Source organism: Rattus norvegicus, chromosome 14, assembly GCF_036323735.1.
Source record: "Rattus norvegicus strain BN/NHsdMcwi chromosome 14, GRCr8, whole genome shotgun sequence".
Classification (NCBI taxonomy): domain Eukaryota; kingdom Metazoa; phylum Chordata; class Mammalia; order Rodentia; family Muridae; genus Rattus; species Rattus norvegicus.
In genome coordinates, this window is record NC_086032.1 from 35,451,020 (window position 1) to 35,466,925 (window position 15,906).

A 15,906-nucleotide genomic window follows, 5' to 3' on the forward strand; every position below is an offset into this window, starting at 1 on the left:
CCCTCATACATGCACATACTCCACCCCCCCCACACCCTCATACATGCACATACTCCACACGCACCCCCCCACACCCGCGTACACACACATACTACATACACACACACATACACACACAAGCAGTCATGTCTCACACATACACCCACACACACACCCTCATGCATACACATACTCCACACACACCCCACACACACCCTTGTACACACATATACTACATACACACACACACATACACACAGAGACACAGACACATACACACATACACAAGCAGTCATGTCTCACATACACCCTCATACATACACATACTGCACACACACACACACACACACACACACAGAGTCATATCTCAGACACACACACACACAGAGAGACACACACATACACACAAGCAGTCATGTCTGACACATACACCCACACACACCCTCATACATACACATACTACACAACCACACACACGCACGGAGTCATATCTCACACAGACACACACACACACACACACACACAAGCAGTCATGTCTCACACAGACACATGCTAAGAACCCTTTTAGTTAGCATGCCACGTTTTTAATTGGCAGTCACAACAAAATGGGCTTCGCTGCTATGTGCTCATGTACTTCATTTCCACTGAAACAGTTACTTTTTAAATCTTTGTACTCTTAACGGAAATACGGTAAACTTCCAGTCCTTTATCGTTAGTCAATTTAGGTTCCCTTGGTTTATGACTACTAACTAATCTTAAAGTTTCTGAAGAATTGCTAAGAGACAGAGGAACAGAGTCGGGGCGACGGAAGAATAACCCAGGGACTGGCCCCCAGTAGCCTATGTAGTTCCCTTCATTCGAATGTCACGTTGGGAGGAAGTTAGATAGCAAGACATTTCAGTTTTCTCCTAGCTCGAGTGTCATAGGCTCCAGGATACCCAGACTTTAGGATTGGTTTTTGTTTTGTTCTGTTGGTTTTGTTTTGTTTTGTTTTGTTTCGTTTTCTTAGCATTTCTGGCCACTGCCTCAGAAATGTCAAATTTCTTCTAAATAGAGGCCTTGGTGAGGAGCTGTCGTGTTTTGTGCTTATTTTCATCTAACATGCATGTGCTGCATCTCATGTTCATGTTTGCTGTCTCACGTTGCTTTATTTAGATGCCATCTAACAACAGTATCAGAAAACAAATAGAAACCCTGCAGGTGAGTTGTGTTGACGTCACCAAGTAAAGTATTGCTTTCTTTTCTTTAAGAGCGGCATTTGGTTTTGGTTTTGGTTTTCCCCTTTGCCCATTGTTGCGTTGCCTGTCTGAAGTATTTACCTCCACCCGCTTTTACTGTGTGCGGAAGAGTAGCCCAGAGAGGGTGCCCCCTTCAGGAGGTCGGCTGTTACTGCAGCCCCGAGAAGATGGACGTAGAGATACCCATGATGGTGGTGGCTAACTAATTGTTCACAGCATTTATGGTTTTACTCCTGTGTTTAATTTGCACCATCCAACCATTCTAAACGAAGAGGTTAAAAAAGTGTTACAGTGAAATTAAGGAGCCGGTAGCTTGGGTTTTCAACATGGTTTTGATGAATGAGTTTTTGAACCTTTATCCTACTAGTTTGGGTTTTCTAACAAAGCAAAAAAATTTTTTTAAGTTCACATTAGAAAATAGGGAATGTGCACATCGAAATGGTGGCTGTAGGGGTCATACTTAAACAATGTGTCAGGCTTTGTAGAATATTAAAGTCCTTGCATTTTTATGTGACAATCGGATAAATCTGAGTGGTACAAATTTTACCTAGAGCAGTACACATCTTTGTTTAAGGCCTAGGTCAATGTAGGCTATTTCTATTCTAACATATGCAGCAGAGTGAGTTAGTTAATTCCTTTCTCTCTTCCTCCCTCTCCTCTCCTCCCTCCCCTCCACCATGGACACGCGGTTGTGATTTATGTAGTGCTCTGCTCTCTGAGGAGAGAGCAAGTGTGTGGGGCTGAGCCCATCACCATGATGCCCTCCAGAGGGCTTTCAGGGCGGGAAAAGCTCGCTCTCTCTCTCTCTCTCTCTCTCTCTCTCTCTCTCTCTCTCTCTCTGTTTTCTTGCTGACATCATAGTGTCATATCTGCTATATGGGAGTCACATGGTAGAGCGGAAAGTTATGTTTTATTGAGGAGATTATTACAAAAATTTGGTTATTGGGTTAGCAACATTCATGAATCACTTGTAACTTTAGTCACTTAGTAGCAAACAGAGGGCTACCCCGGGGGGAGTGTTCGACGGTTTGGGGATCAACATGGATCCTGTCATGGAACAAAGAATTGCTTTTGAGAGTATTTGGTTTTCCAGTCTCAATTCTGTCCAATCTATGTAGATGTGTGCAGTCTCTAGTGTATCATCAAACGTCCCCCTCCTTCTGCTTTAAGTTATTGATAATAGATGTCTGCTATTCTAAACCTTCACACATCAAAACTGCTGAAAGAAACAAAGCCTTTTTAAGAATTCTTGCTAGACATGGCTTCCTGCACCTTTAATCCCAGTACCTGGGAGACAGAGCAAATAGATCTCTATGGCATTGAGGCCAACCTGGTCTACATTGCTAGTTTGGAGCCAGCCTGGTCTACATTACTAGCTTGAAGCCAGGAAGGGAGGGCTATTGTCATAAAGGGAGGGAGACTCTGTCATAAAGAATTCTTTGTTAGTTACCATATGTAATTGCTTAACAATATAGAAATCTTCTAGAATGACTACCTTTAAATACAGATTATTTTAGCAGTCAAATAGCAGATTGATATAATTTCAAATTTTATATTATCTTATTGCATGACTGTGGTCATGGCAACAGATAGAGTGACAAGAACATTCACCAATAAAACGGGCTGAAATAAGTTTTCTCACTGTGAATCATAAAGAAATTTAAATAATGTTTTGCTTCTACATAAAAATTAGGACTTGTACACTTAATGCTGAGTGAACAGCCAGCGCACTCCCAGCGCTCTCTAGGTTGTGACCTTTTTGACCCGTGAGGTAGGTACCATCTTCCCTCCAGATGAAGACAGGCCGTCACAGGACACAGGAAGTGACAAAAGGACATCCAGGGCTTGGGTTTGGTCCCAGAGCTCCCAAGGTCTCTCTTCTCTCACAGAAATGTACTCACCAATGTCTGGGAGTATTTCACAAAATCACGTGACTAACGCTATTTGGTATTTCAAACTTGATCTGCCTGTGGGCGGCAAATGAATTAAAGGGGAGTGGCCCATCGGTTGTGTCAGTACTGGGGTTTAAACCACTTATCAAGTATTTGACGCTGTGTGCATCATTTTGAAGTTTTCTGAAGTGGTGGCAGGATTCTAATATTCCATCATATTTAACATTCCATCATATTTTAGAGCGTAATGAGAGCTCGCTGCTTCATCGATGGTCACTTGTGAGCCGACTATTCTTAGGCTGATGTATATAAATTTCCTAGACTGAGCAGAACAGGAGATAGGGTTAGTGGTCATCGGAGACGGTGTCTGGTCTGAAATGTTCGCCAGGGCTTTTAATTCATTTATTCCTGTTTTCTTTTGTTTCTACACAGAATAAAGACCCTAAAATGTCTCGAGTTGCACTGGAGTCTTTGTACAGACTGTTGTGGGTTTATGTAATTAGAATAAAATGTGAGAGCAATACTGTAACACAAAGGTGAGTGCTGTCTTAAAGCACATCTGAAACCTTGGCGGGTCGGGCACTGCCCAGAGATGAAGTGTTTGCTTAGCACATGCAGGGCTCAAAGCTCTATCCTCAGTTCCAAAAGAAGTAAAAGCCTGTGACAGTCACACCAGTGGAAGTGACCGAAGCATTGTAGAGAGGGATCTGAACTCCCCTGGCATGAGGAGCAGGAGGAGTTCTTGACCAGGGTGGCTGTGGTCTCGCGATCTCATGGTCATTAAGTCTGTTTTCTGCCCGCAGTCGCCTGATGAGCATAGTGTCAGCTCTTTTCCCGAAAGGCTCCCGAAGCGTGGTCCCCCGAGACACCCCTCTCAACATCTTTGTGAAGATCATCCAGTTCATTGCTCAGGTGGGTGCTGCTCCTCGCCGGCCCCTCTTGTCCTGGCTGCCAGCGACAGCCATCTTTCATAATTGGTTTTTTTATGTAAATATGTAGTTTCATATATGTTTAGAGATATGCTTTTTAAGTGTTAATACTATTCTAGAGTAAAAAAGATGCTTAGAAAGTTTTAAAGACTACAGGATACTAATGACTGTGTGTGTGTGTGTGTGTGTGTGTGTGTGTGTGTGTGTGTGTGATAAAGGATGGAAGGAACCACATAAGTGGACACACATTTAATCGAGGGTGTTGAGAAACTATGTCATAGTCCTAATTAAAATGTCTCAGTACTTTGGTTTGTATGTGAGTTGTGTGTCCATGTGTGTACCCTCATGTGTGCAGGGAATTCAGAGAGCAGCATCAGGTGTCCTGTATCGCTCTCCATTTTTGTGGAGTGTGTGTGTGTGTTGTGGGAAGAAGCATTTTCTTGGCAGGTTTCAGTTGCTGTGCTAAAGCACCGCTGTTTTACAGGATGACTGTGAGGAAGAAAGGGCTTATTTCACTTTACAATGTTCAGTCCCCCATCTGTTATCAAAGAAAGTCAGGGCAGGAGCTCAGGGCAGCAACCTGAGACAGGAACTGCTGCCTGCTTTCTTCAGTACCTAGAAATTCCAGCCCAGAGGTGGTACCACCACAGTGAGTTAGGCCCTTCCTTGCACATCAGTTATCAATCAATAAATGCACCACAGGCTCGCCTACAGACTAATCTGAGGGGGGCTCTCAACCAAGGTTCCGTCTTCTAAAATGAGTCCAACGTGTGTCCAGTTGACTCAGAACCGACCAGCACTGCACCTTCACCTACTAAGCCATCGCACTGGCTCTTTCTGCTTCATTTTTTGAGGTGGGGAGGGCCTCGTGTTGAATGTGTGCCAACCGATTGGCTCAAGTGCTGGCCAGTGAGTGTAGGGAGCCCTCTGTTTTGCAGCACCAGGATTATTGGGAGCATACAAACTACACAGCAGTTTTTATGTGGGTACAGGGGATCTTAACTTGTGTTTGTGTAGCAAGCACCAAGGCCTCTCCCCAGCTCACAGTCTGGATTGGAGAGCACATGTGCTAGAACCTACCATAGCCAAATCAAAGAGATCTTTAAGGAATAGAGCTCGCCAAACTACTTCTGGGGTGGAAGAAATCGATTCTCATTTGATGAAAAAGATTAACGAAGCAAGTTGAGTTTTGGTCCTGTGTTCAGAAAGCAGTGCTGTTAGGTTGCACCGTTCGCCTTTTCTATTTTCTAGAATTGCGCTGTGCCTTCCGCTGAGTCGCCTCACCGCGGTAATCCATCCGCTAGCCCTGTACCTGGGCACTGATGCATCTCGTTAGCCATTAGTCTATTGAGGTCCCTTTGCTGGGGTTCTGTTCTTCCCGCCTCGCTGTTCTGTATGTGCTTGGTGTTTGTAGTGGGTGAATATTTAAAATCCACCCTACTCATTGGGAACTCATATCATTGATATTAGATGATACATTTTCAAACATCTCTTTTATTCATGTATATCTGTCTTTATGTTCATTTGGGTTTATAAACTTCCTAAGGGCAAAAATCTATATTGTTCCCAATATATGAATCTCTCAGATAGCTTGCTTTATATTCTAGGGAGGTACAGTGATTTATTAACTAATTAATTTCTTTCCTTAGGAACGTTTGGATTTTGCAATGAAAGAAATAATATTTGATCTTCTGAGTGTTGGAAAATCTGCTAAAACTTTCACCATTAATCCAGAGGTAAAAATAAAACATTTACATTCCAGTAATGATGAAGATTTCGAGCTAGAAGTAGACATGTTGGTCCTGCTGCGGTTTTGGGTGATCCCTCAGTCAATCGGTTTCAGGGGTTGGGCAGCAATGGAATCTTTTCAAGTTTTGAAAACCAGTTTAATGAAAACCAGATAAAGGATTCCATTAACCCATTTACTCAGAGGCTTTTGATCAGTGATGGAACCTTCTCCTCCCACCAGGGTTTCTGTGCAGCTATGATAGGGGCTCTGACCTTCTGATACGTGAATTTAGGGAACATACCAGAACTTTCTAAAATGAGTACCCGGGGTTGGGGATTTGGCTCAGTGGTAGAGCGCTTGCCTAGCAACCGCAAGGCCCTGGGTTCGGTCCTCAGCCCCGAAAAAAAAAGAAAAAAAACAAACAAACAAACAAACAAACAAGTAAAATGAGTACCCATTGCCACCCACTGGGATGCCTGGCCCTGCCTTATTACTTTCCAGTACAGGTCACAGAGAGGGACGTGTAGGCTGAGACAGTAGATGCATACAGAAGAAAGCAGAACAAAGAAACACGGAGAAGCAGTCAGGTCTGGGAGAAGGAGTCTGTGTATCTAACTCGTGTCATCTTGGGACATTTGAGATGTCAGGCAGGTCATAAGGAATGCATTCAGAGTGACCAGATAGAGGTTTTTGGCAGCCTGGAATGGAGAGTGATTGATGCTATATGAGTCCGTGTAGTTCCTGTGGAGAGAGTACAACTGACAGGAGAAGCCTGGAACGTGGGTGGAGGTGACACAGCCAGGAGGAGCACGGAGGTGGAAAGAAAGGTGATATTTGGGAAAAGAGAGTACTTGACGCTGCCTGAGCTCTGGAAAGTGAAGATGCAGCGTGGCCGCTGATGAGGGAGAAATGCTTCAGAGAGGTGTTTATTCTATTAGGATAACTGAGAGAGCTAAGGGACACAGATACGTGTTCAGTTGGGAGAGAAATGCCAAGGATAAAAGAAAGAGAAGGGGTAGTTGCCCTGATGATCTAGAAAGTGCAAGAGCGCAGTGTCTTAGTCACAGTTCTATTTCTGTGAAAACACCATTACCAAGGCAACTATTACAAGGGGAAGAAAGCCTTTAACTAGGGGCTTGCTAACCGTTGCAGAAATTTAATCCATCATCTTTATGACAGGGATCATGGTACAGTAGCTGAGAGCTAAATTCTGATCTCTAGACAGAGAGAGAAAGGGGGGGAGGGAGGGAGAGGAAGGGAGAGAGAAAGAGACAGAGACCTGGGCTTGTCATGAACTTGTGAAACCTCAAAGCCCATCCCCAGTAACACACTTCCTTCAACAAAGGCACACCTCCTAATCCTTCTAACCTTTTCAAATAGTGCCACTCCCTAGTAAGAGCCTTTGGGAGCCATTCTCATTCAAACCACCACATTGATGGAAATTCCAACTCTAGGAGGCCATCACCCCTATACCATGAGAAGACCAAAAGGGACAAAGAACACGCCTGCCTGACACCAGTAGATGGTGTGATTTGTTGAAAGGTTGAGTTGATATAGTTCTTCCCTGTGAAAGAGAAAAGTGGTCTCAAGAGAGGGGAGGGAATGAGTCACTGGCGTTTGAGAAAGCACAGAGAGGTTTCAAAAGAGCCTTAGAGCCAAGGGAAGACAGTTGACTCAGAAGGACAATGAGCCCCATCTCGGAATTTGGAATCAGCAGATTCTGCTGCCTGGGCTGGTTCACAGTGTCAGGCAGAAAGATTAGATTCCTTCTGTCCTTCTTTCTCCCAACGCCCTTAGCCTATACAATGCATGGCCCTGATTTCTTCCTCTTGTGTCTCTTTTCTCTGAAGAGGATGAACATTGGCCTCAGAGTCTTCCTCGTCATCGCTGACAGCCTGCAGCAGAAAGATGGTGACCCTCCCATGCCCACCACAGGAGTCATTCTTCCCTCAGGAAACACTCTTCGTGTGAAGAAGATTTTTCTCAATAAAACCTTGACAGATGAAGAGGCAAAAGTCATAGGTTAGTGTTAACTGGAATGAATAAATTTCAATTGTGGTACTGTTCTGTGCAAATCTGCTGCCAAATCTAAAGTGTCTCCATTGCCAAGTGTGGATGCCCCAGTCCTACAGTGATCTCGTGATCACGTTTTGATGTTTCTAGTATTCTGTCAAGAGTTTTCTTGTGAAACGTGTTTTCTCATGGGACACCGCTGTGTATGTTCTGTCCTTTATCATCTTTATGTGTAATTTGTACGCAGTATCCCAAAGAGCACGCCACAGTTAGAGCATCTTCTAATGTGATAGCAGCAAGGTTTCTTCCTCGAGAGGCTGAGAGGTCGTTATTACAGAAAGCAGTCTTTCACGCAGTGCTGGCGTCATTGTGATGGTGTGCTTTCTCTCCTAGGAATGTCAGTGTACTATCCTCAAGTAAGGAGAGCGTTAGACAGCATTCTCCGGCATCTGGACAAAGAGGTTGGGAGACCAATGTGTATGACCAGTGTGCAGATGTCCAACAAAGAGCCAGAAGACATGATTACGTATGTAATAAATACATGCCTCCATTGCATACTGTTCCTCCATTGCATGCTTCCAATACATGCCCCATTGCATGCCTCCATTGCATGCCTCCATTGCATGCCCCCATTGCATGCCCCATTGCCTGCCTCCATTACATACCCCCATTGCATGCCTCCATTACATACCCCCATTGCATGCCTCCATCGCATGCCCCATTGCATGCCTCCATTACATACCCCCATTGCATGCCTCCATCGCATGCCCCATTGCATGCCTCCATTGCATGCCTCCATCGCATGCTTCCAATACATGCCCCATTGCATGCCCCCATTGCATGCCTCCATCACATGCCTCCATTGCATGCCTCCATCGCATGCCTCCATCACATGCCTCCATTGCATGCCTCCATCGCATGCCTCCATTGCATGCCTCCATCGCATGCCCCATTGCATGCCTCCATCACATGCCTCCATTGCATGCCTCCATCGCATGCCCCATTGCATGCCTCCATTGCATGCCTCCATCGCATGCTTCCATTGCTATTTCTCACAGAAGGGCACACATAGGTTACCCGCTTCCATACATTTTTCTCCTGGACTTCTTCCGTGTGGCCGTTTGCTATAGTTTTCAATACAGAGATTCCTCCCACATGCTCCATTTTTTGTTATTTTATGTGATGCTGAACTAGTGTAGATAATGCCAGTCTAATCATGAACCTTATTTTCATTTGCCACAAGAGTAATTTCCACTTAACATGATATGTATTGTACGGTCGACTTATCAAGGTTAATAAATAAATGACCCTACTTACAGAGTCCTGCTTTAAATTTTTTTTTATAAAAACCAGGAATCATGTAAATCTGAGAGCTGTCATAAGAATCCGAGAATGCAGAGATGGCCCCTCCCCACCCGTCATGCTTGCTATCTTCCACCCAGCATGTCTTGTGTTAACTGTTAGATACTCCCTTTTTGGGAGGTGGTATGTTTGTGATAGCCATGCCCCTTGTTTGCTGGCGAGTATCACTATTATCTCTAAGGGGGTTTAGATATAAATCTAGATTTAGGTGTCTGCGTTACAGGTCTGAGAATATCCCTTGGATGTTTTGTTCTTATTTAACGTATGGCTGTTGCCTAGTGTTGTACCGCAGTGTCCCGAGAGTTTTCAAATGTGAAGGTTTTGTGTGTTTGACTTCCTCTGAGACATTTCCTCCTGGTCACCACAACCACTCTTGCATTAAAGTCAGTGACATTTACATCCAGTTCCTCCTGTGGTCCTGTGAGAGCCTCAAGTGGATGCAATGTCTGTCCCCTGGTCATCTTGGTCTCCTCTAGCTCCTTTTACAATTCCATTTGAATTTCCCTTCCTAGAATCTCTAACTGTAATCTGACAATAGACTTTAAATGACAAAGAGGGACACCCAGTGGAACTAATTTATTCCTTAAAGGTTCCAGAGACTACACAAGGTCGGAAGGTCACACAGAGAGCATGTGCTGAGAAAAGGCCCTACCAAGGCTGGTGGATCCCTCGGATCCAGGGTTGCCTGAACAAATTTCCCACATGGTACCTTAACCAGTGTTCCAAAGAAGCATTCACAAGTTCCAGGTCATGTTAGAGAAGGTCACCGTGGTATGTCTGCATTTGAGCACAGGTATCTAGCTGGTCTCATGCGGTCTCACCGGGCTGTGGTGACACCTGGATTAATGGTGTCAGTAGTGATAAAGGGGAGTGAATAGAGCTAGACACCGTCAGGGCTCTCTGAGACACTCTACTAGGTCGAGTCCAGTCAAGCTCATATTTAGACAAGATGCTGTGACAACCTGAAATTGTAAGAATTTGCTATGGTTTTTGTTTTCAGTTTTTTTTTCCCCTCCATTTTTATCTTTGCTAGCCTCCAGCATCTCTTTAATTGTCTGTTTTAGTAAATGTCACACTCTGGGGACAGGCAGACCCCACAGCAGTCACGCCTTTGGCCGAGTATATGAACTGGTGCACAGTGAGCAGTCAGTAACAGTTTAGAAAGGCATGGTGTGCCTGGTCGCCTGTGGGGTCTGCGTCTCATATATACAGTGTCCTATGGCCCCAAGAGCCAGCAGCCGCAGTTGTGTGGTTATTGTTAAAGGACAGCGGCTGCAGCTTAAACCATGTCTATGGGGACTGGTATTATTTATCTGACTTGTGGTCACTCTAATCCATGCATTTTAAAACCACACAAAGTGACAACAGTGTAAATAGCGCTACCAAAGATGGACCCAAACTCTTAGGACATTCTGATTCTTTCTTGCACAGGGATTATTATCTAGTGACTAGAAAATGATGAGATGAACTCGAGAAGCTTTTCTTCAAATACAGACTAAAATGAAAAGCTATGTACTCAGTGGTTTGTAAAGTGTGTGACTAACTTTACGAAACTATGGTAGAGAAGGCGAGAACGTAGCTCAGTGGCAGAGCTCCTGGCTAGCATGAGTAAGGCCGTGGATTAGGTCCTTAACATCGCCTCCTCCCCATCATAGACACATATATAGTAAAAATAAATTATATCAAACATCCGCCTCTCAGGAGGGACTGAAACATCTCCAGGAGTCTTAAGAGAGCAGTGCAGTTTAATTATATAAAATCTGAACAGATACAGTATCACAAGAGGACAAGAACAATATAAATACTCACCTAGGAGAACACCAGATTATAACACTAAGTATTCAGACACTTAGTAGCATCAACACTACTTTTACTCCTTATCTTGTTGCTGTGACAAAATGCCTGAACAAAACAGCACAGGGAAGACAGGTTTGTCTGAGCTCTGAGCTCCGTCCTGGCGTGGTCCGTCCTGGTGTGGAGGTCACGGCAGCAGGGCCTCGAAACAGCTGTCAGGTAGTACTCACAACACAGACAGCAATAAATGTTTAGGCTCTGCCAGCTTTCACTTTGTGATATTGACCAGGCCATGGAACAATGCCTCCTCCCTTCACAATGAGTCTTCCTACCTCCATCCAGTGTAGGGAATCCCTCAAGCCATGCCCAGAAGGTTGTGTCCCCTGTGATGCTGGGTCCTGTGAAGTTAACAGTCCACATTAACCATCACACGGTTGTTTCCAATAGTAACTGTATTTAGTTGTGTTTGTGAATAACTAAGTTCTTTTTAAATATTAAAGTGAATTATGCTTGCTCCCTAATTGATAAGATCAGTTATTAGCTGTTGTCTCCCCGAATCCTCCATCTTTCCCTTGTGTGTGGGTGGTGAGTGGCTGCTGGGTCTGTGTATGTGTTAGCTTGTGTCCCCCCTTTTAATTGGACCTATTAGCCTTGGGACTCTGATCCATTTTTGTAAAATGGATCTTTCCAGCCCATGTGATACGCTTCTTACTCTGTTTTTTTGTTTGTTGTGATACATTTTTCAGGGGGGAAAGGAAACCCAAAATCGATTTGTTTAGAACTTGCATTGCTGCCATTCCGAGGTTGATTCCCGATGGTATGAGCAGAACTGACCTCATTGAGCTGTTAGCAAGGTGAGTGGCATCATTACCGTCTCGCCGTGTTCACAACAGGCACAGCCTCGAGCCTGATGACTTATTCTCTTAATTCTCATCTTTTATTACCCCCACTCAAATTTTAATTTCTAACATACCACCCCCCCCCCACACACACACACACAAACATCTCCCTCTAAGCCCTATTTTCCAATTCCCTGTCAGGTAATAAATAGTTCACTGGGTTTATATGACAAATATCCCTTATGTAGCAGCCTCCCTGATGCTCAGTGAGGTCTTACTTCTGAGGTCATCCTGTCAGCATCCTGAGTAGTGACCCAGTTAACTTTTTCTGCTATAGGAGAGCCTGCTGCCTTCAAGTGTTTACCCCTCCTCTCCCTCCATTAGGCACAGCATAGTTCTATAAAGTGAATAGATACCATAGCAACCACACTTAAGCAATGTCTCCCAGCCTAAGTACATGCTGAGGCTGTGTTGTGTGGATGGCACTGAGGATCATGCAGTAAGGGGTCAGCATGCTTTCTTTCTTCATGAAAGGCCAGACAGTAAATATTTCAGTTTTGCTGATCATGCTATATAGTTCAGAAGTTCTCAACCTGTAGGTTGAGACACTTTGGGGGTTGGGGATGTCAAACAATCCTGTCACAAGGGGCGACCTGTGACCCTCAGAAGACACAGGTATTTACATTATAATTCATAACTAGCAAAATCACAGTTTGTGAAGTAGCAACAGAAATAGTTTTATGGTTGGGAGTCCCCACCACATGAGGAGCTGTCTTAAAGGGTCATAGTATTAAGAGGGTTGAGACCCACTGCCTCAGTTTGTGTCATGTCTGCATTCCCACTGTGGCATTACAGAAGTAGCAGGACCATACTGCTGACGGAACATGACTGGGCATCTGCCTGGAGTCCGCCCGGAACCACAGTTGGCCAGCCACACCCTAGTGGAAAACCAAACATGGTGACTGTTATGTTTACTGGTTGCTGGGCAATCACCATATTGTGTAAATAGTGACCAGATTGCTACAGCACTTGTTCAAGCCCTGGGTGACAACACCTGGCACTTCCCAGATGGCCTCGTGCCTCCCTCAGGTGTTGGGACCACAGTGACAGTGGTATTTGTCTCCTGAGGACCATGAGGAGTCAGAAGGGCTTAGTTGAAACTGTGCCTTTCCATAACTTCTCTCTCTCCCCACCCAGCCTCTTTAGGGTTGGTTTGTGGCACTGAATTGAACCTAAAGGCTGTGCATGTTAGGCAAGTACTCTAGGCTGCAGATCCTGCTACAGCATGCATACATACGTGTACATGCTTTACTATGAAGCAGGGTCTCAGTCTGTGTCAAGGCTGACCTCGATCACCCTCTGTGTACCAAGCAAGCCTGAACTCAGGAATCCTTCTGCCTCAGTCTCTTTAAGTACCTGCAATTTGATGCTTGTGCCAAGAGACTCAGCTCTCCCTTAATTGTTAATTAAAAAACTTTAATTTCTCACTATAGGTACATGTGTATGTATGCCATGGCACAGATGTAGAGTTCAGAGGTCAGCTTTGTAATTGGATTCGGTCCTTTACTTCCACCATTGTGTGGGTTCCCACCATTCACAAGTCAGAGGCAGGGAGAATTGAGAATTGGAGGCTACACTGTCGTACAGTGAGACGCTGTCTCCAAAATGAAGTAGATGAAATATAAACAGTGAGGAATTAGAAAGCTGGTACCCCATTGGGAGCCTGATGTTAACCCATAGCATTCAGCCTTACAGCAGTGAGCGGCTACTGTCAATCCTGACCTCACTGGTCTCACGTCGGCCTCCCTTGACCTACATCTTTCTGGAAGGTGAGGATATCCTCCTGCAAGAGAAATCTCCAGCATCGCCCCTCTCAACTCCCCCAGAATGAAGCCGCACCTGAGAGGCCCCAGGCGAGGAAGGCTGGCGCTGGAAGGAGCCAGCCTCTGAGCCGTGAATGGCAGTTGAATTTCCTTCCTTTCCCTCTGTCTGTCATTTTAAATTAATTTACCTCTGTGGCCAGAAAGATTCTCAACTATGTTGGCTTGGAGTTAGTGTCTAACTCTTCCTTACTTGAGAATAAGGGAAGCCAGAAGGCAGCCAGCCACACAAGGCCTGCTGTGAATTTATAGGCCTCCGTAAAGTCTCTAGGGAAAAATAATCCCCGAGTTTAATTAGCCAGGGCCCATTGTTCTCTCCCCTGCACAAGGCACGCATGTCCTGAGTCACACCATTTTGACGTGAGGTATTTAGACAGTCATGGGTTTAAAGGCCGTGTAGATAACTAGTGTTATTTGTTCCAAAGCCTGCAATGCACCTGCAATGGGTGTCTCTTTAGCTTCTGTCAGTTGGAGGCCGGCTTAGAGTAAGACCAGAGCCGAAGTCAGCAAACTGTGATGCCTCCCTTCTTAACCACATGCCACCCCCCTCTCTCGTGAGTAACTCCGTGTTCCCATGCGTGCACACACATGAAGTGTGCTTTGTAACTACTGTTCCTTCCGGTCATCTCTAACTTCAATGCATTTGTCTTTATTGTCAGCCGCTAAAATAATCCTCAGCCTCAGTGTTTTATAATTCACATGGTAGCAAGCCTCACAGCTAAAGGACTGCAGCCATCTTTTAATTCTCTCTCTCTCTCTCTCTCTCTCTCTCTCTCTCTCTCTCTTCTCTTCTCTTCTCTTCTCTCTCATAACTAAAATTATGATCAGTATATTGAAGTCTTTAAAAAGTAACTTAACTTTAAAATGTAATTATTACATACTGACTTGACTTATTAAGCCCTAAGCTAGTTGGGGCCTGGTGGGTTCTTGACCCATTTTATTTTCAAGGTGTAGCCGTTTTCTTACTCCTAAATTTGCTTCCGCTCCTACCCTCAGGAATTACTTCTCTCGACTTCATCGTGATGTTACCTCTGTAATGAGCTATTAATATTCCGTCTGCAGCCTTAAATGCCTTTAAAAAATGGTTGGCATTAGCCATGTGTTCTCCGGTAACCAGATTAGTATAAGTTATTGCTAAGCTCCTGTGTGGTTGGACTTATTTTTATTGATTATAGGAGAGTACTATAAGGTGTTAAGGATTGAAGGAATTTGAAATGGATTTCTGATACGTCTGTATTTCTAACCAACAGCTTCTCAGTTAAACCCAAGACTTACTATCCTGAACGTTAGCAAAAACATCAGTGATTGTGACTCAATCGGCATGGAATTTAAACTATAGACTAGCACAGAGAGGGTGATTATGGCCTAGCAAAGTGAGCCTGGGCCCCTGTCTTCATATTCTCACCGAGCATGTGAAGGGACAGATCGGGTATCTTAGTTAAGTTTTAGGAGAGACGGATGTTTAGCTGGCTTACTTGTAAGTTTTAGGAGACACGGATGTTTAGCTGGCTTACTTGTAAATGTTAGGTAACAGGTAGCAGCACTGTGTTTCATCCTGTTGCTCACGAATGGGATTCTGTCTTCTACAGGCTCACTATCCACATGGATGAGGAACTACGGGCGCTGGCTTTCAACACCCTGCAGGCACTGATGCTTGATTTCCCAGATTGGCGGGAGGATGTTCTTTCAGGATTTGTATATTTTATTGTTCGTGAAGTGACTGATGTCCACCCCACCCTTCTTGATAATGCTGTAAAGATGTTGGTACAATTAATAAATCAGTGGAAGCAGGCAGCTCAGATGTACAACAGGACCCAGGACTCCCAGGTACCAACATGCTCTCACAGTCTTGCTTTGGGGCTGATCAGTGGAAATGATCGATTGTGAAGTTAACTGACACACAGTGGCTCTCTCAAGTTCTGCAGTCGTGACTGGTTGTAATGTCCTTCTCTTGATGATAATCCCTTGTGTTGGACTTTCTTCTCATTGGACACCAAGCATTTGTGACCAGCCTTTAAGCCCTCTTTGTTTGGTGTCATGTTATGTTTTATTGAGCACAAGAATCGTAGAGTTGACTCTTATGTGACAGTGTTTCCAGCATTTCAAAGCTTACCTGAAACCTTTGGTAGTATGTCATTTGGATTGATTGCTTTTGCAAAGGTGCCAGTCTCTTGAGCACACAGGTCTGTGCTCCTTCACCATGCAAGGTGCACATGTAGTTGATTTTATAACACTGTGCAAAAACCATAGA

At 44.5% G+C, this 15,906-nt stretch overlaps 1 protein-coding gene across 18 annotated transcripts in view; it reads left to right on the forward strand.

Moving 5' to 3' along the window:
* Positions 1-15,906, forward strand: part of Fryl (FRY like transcription coactivator) — a 237,975-nt gene that overhangs the window by 143,795 nt on the left and 78,274 nt on the right. For 12 of the 18 annotated variants that reach the window (XM_063273429.1, XM_063273428.1, XM_063273431.1 and 9 more), the window contains 8 exons: positions 1,135-1,179; positions 3,542-3,645; positions 3,913-4,021; positions 5,688-5,774; positions 7,618-7,789; positions 8,174-8,306; positions 11,683-11,790; positions 15,245-15,482. In XM_063273429.1, the coding sequence (XP_063129499.1) occupies positions 1,135-1,179; positions 3,542-3,645; positions 3,913-4,021; positions 5,688-5,774; positions 7,618-7,789; positions 8,174-8,306; positions 11,683-11,790; positions 15,245-15,482 (996 nt within the window). The remainder of the gene's footprint in view (positions 1-1,134; positions 1,180-3,541; positions 3,646-3,912; positions 4,022-5,687; positions 5,775-7,617; positions 7,790-8,173; positions 8,307-11,682; positions 11,791-15,244; positions 15,483-15,906) is intronic. The other 6 variants (NM_001427275.1, XM_063273432.1, XM_063273424.1 and 3 more) reach the window with 1 other exon arrangement.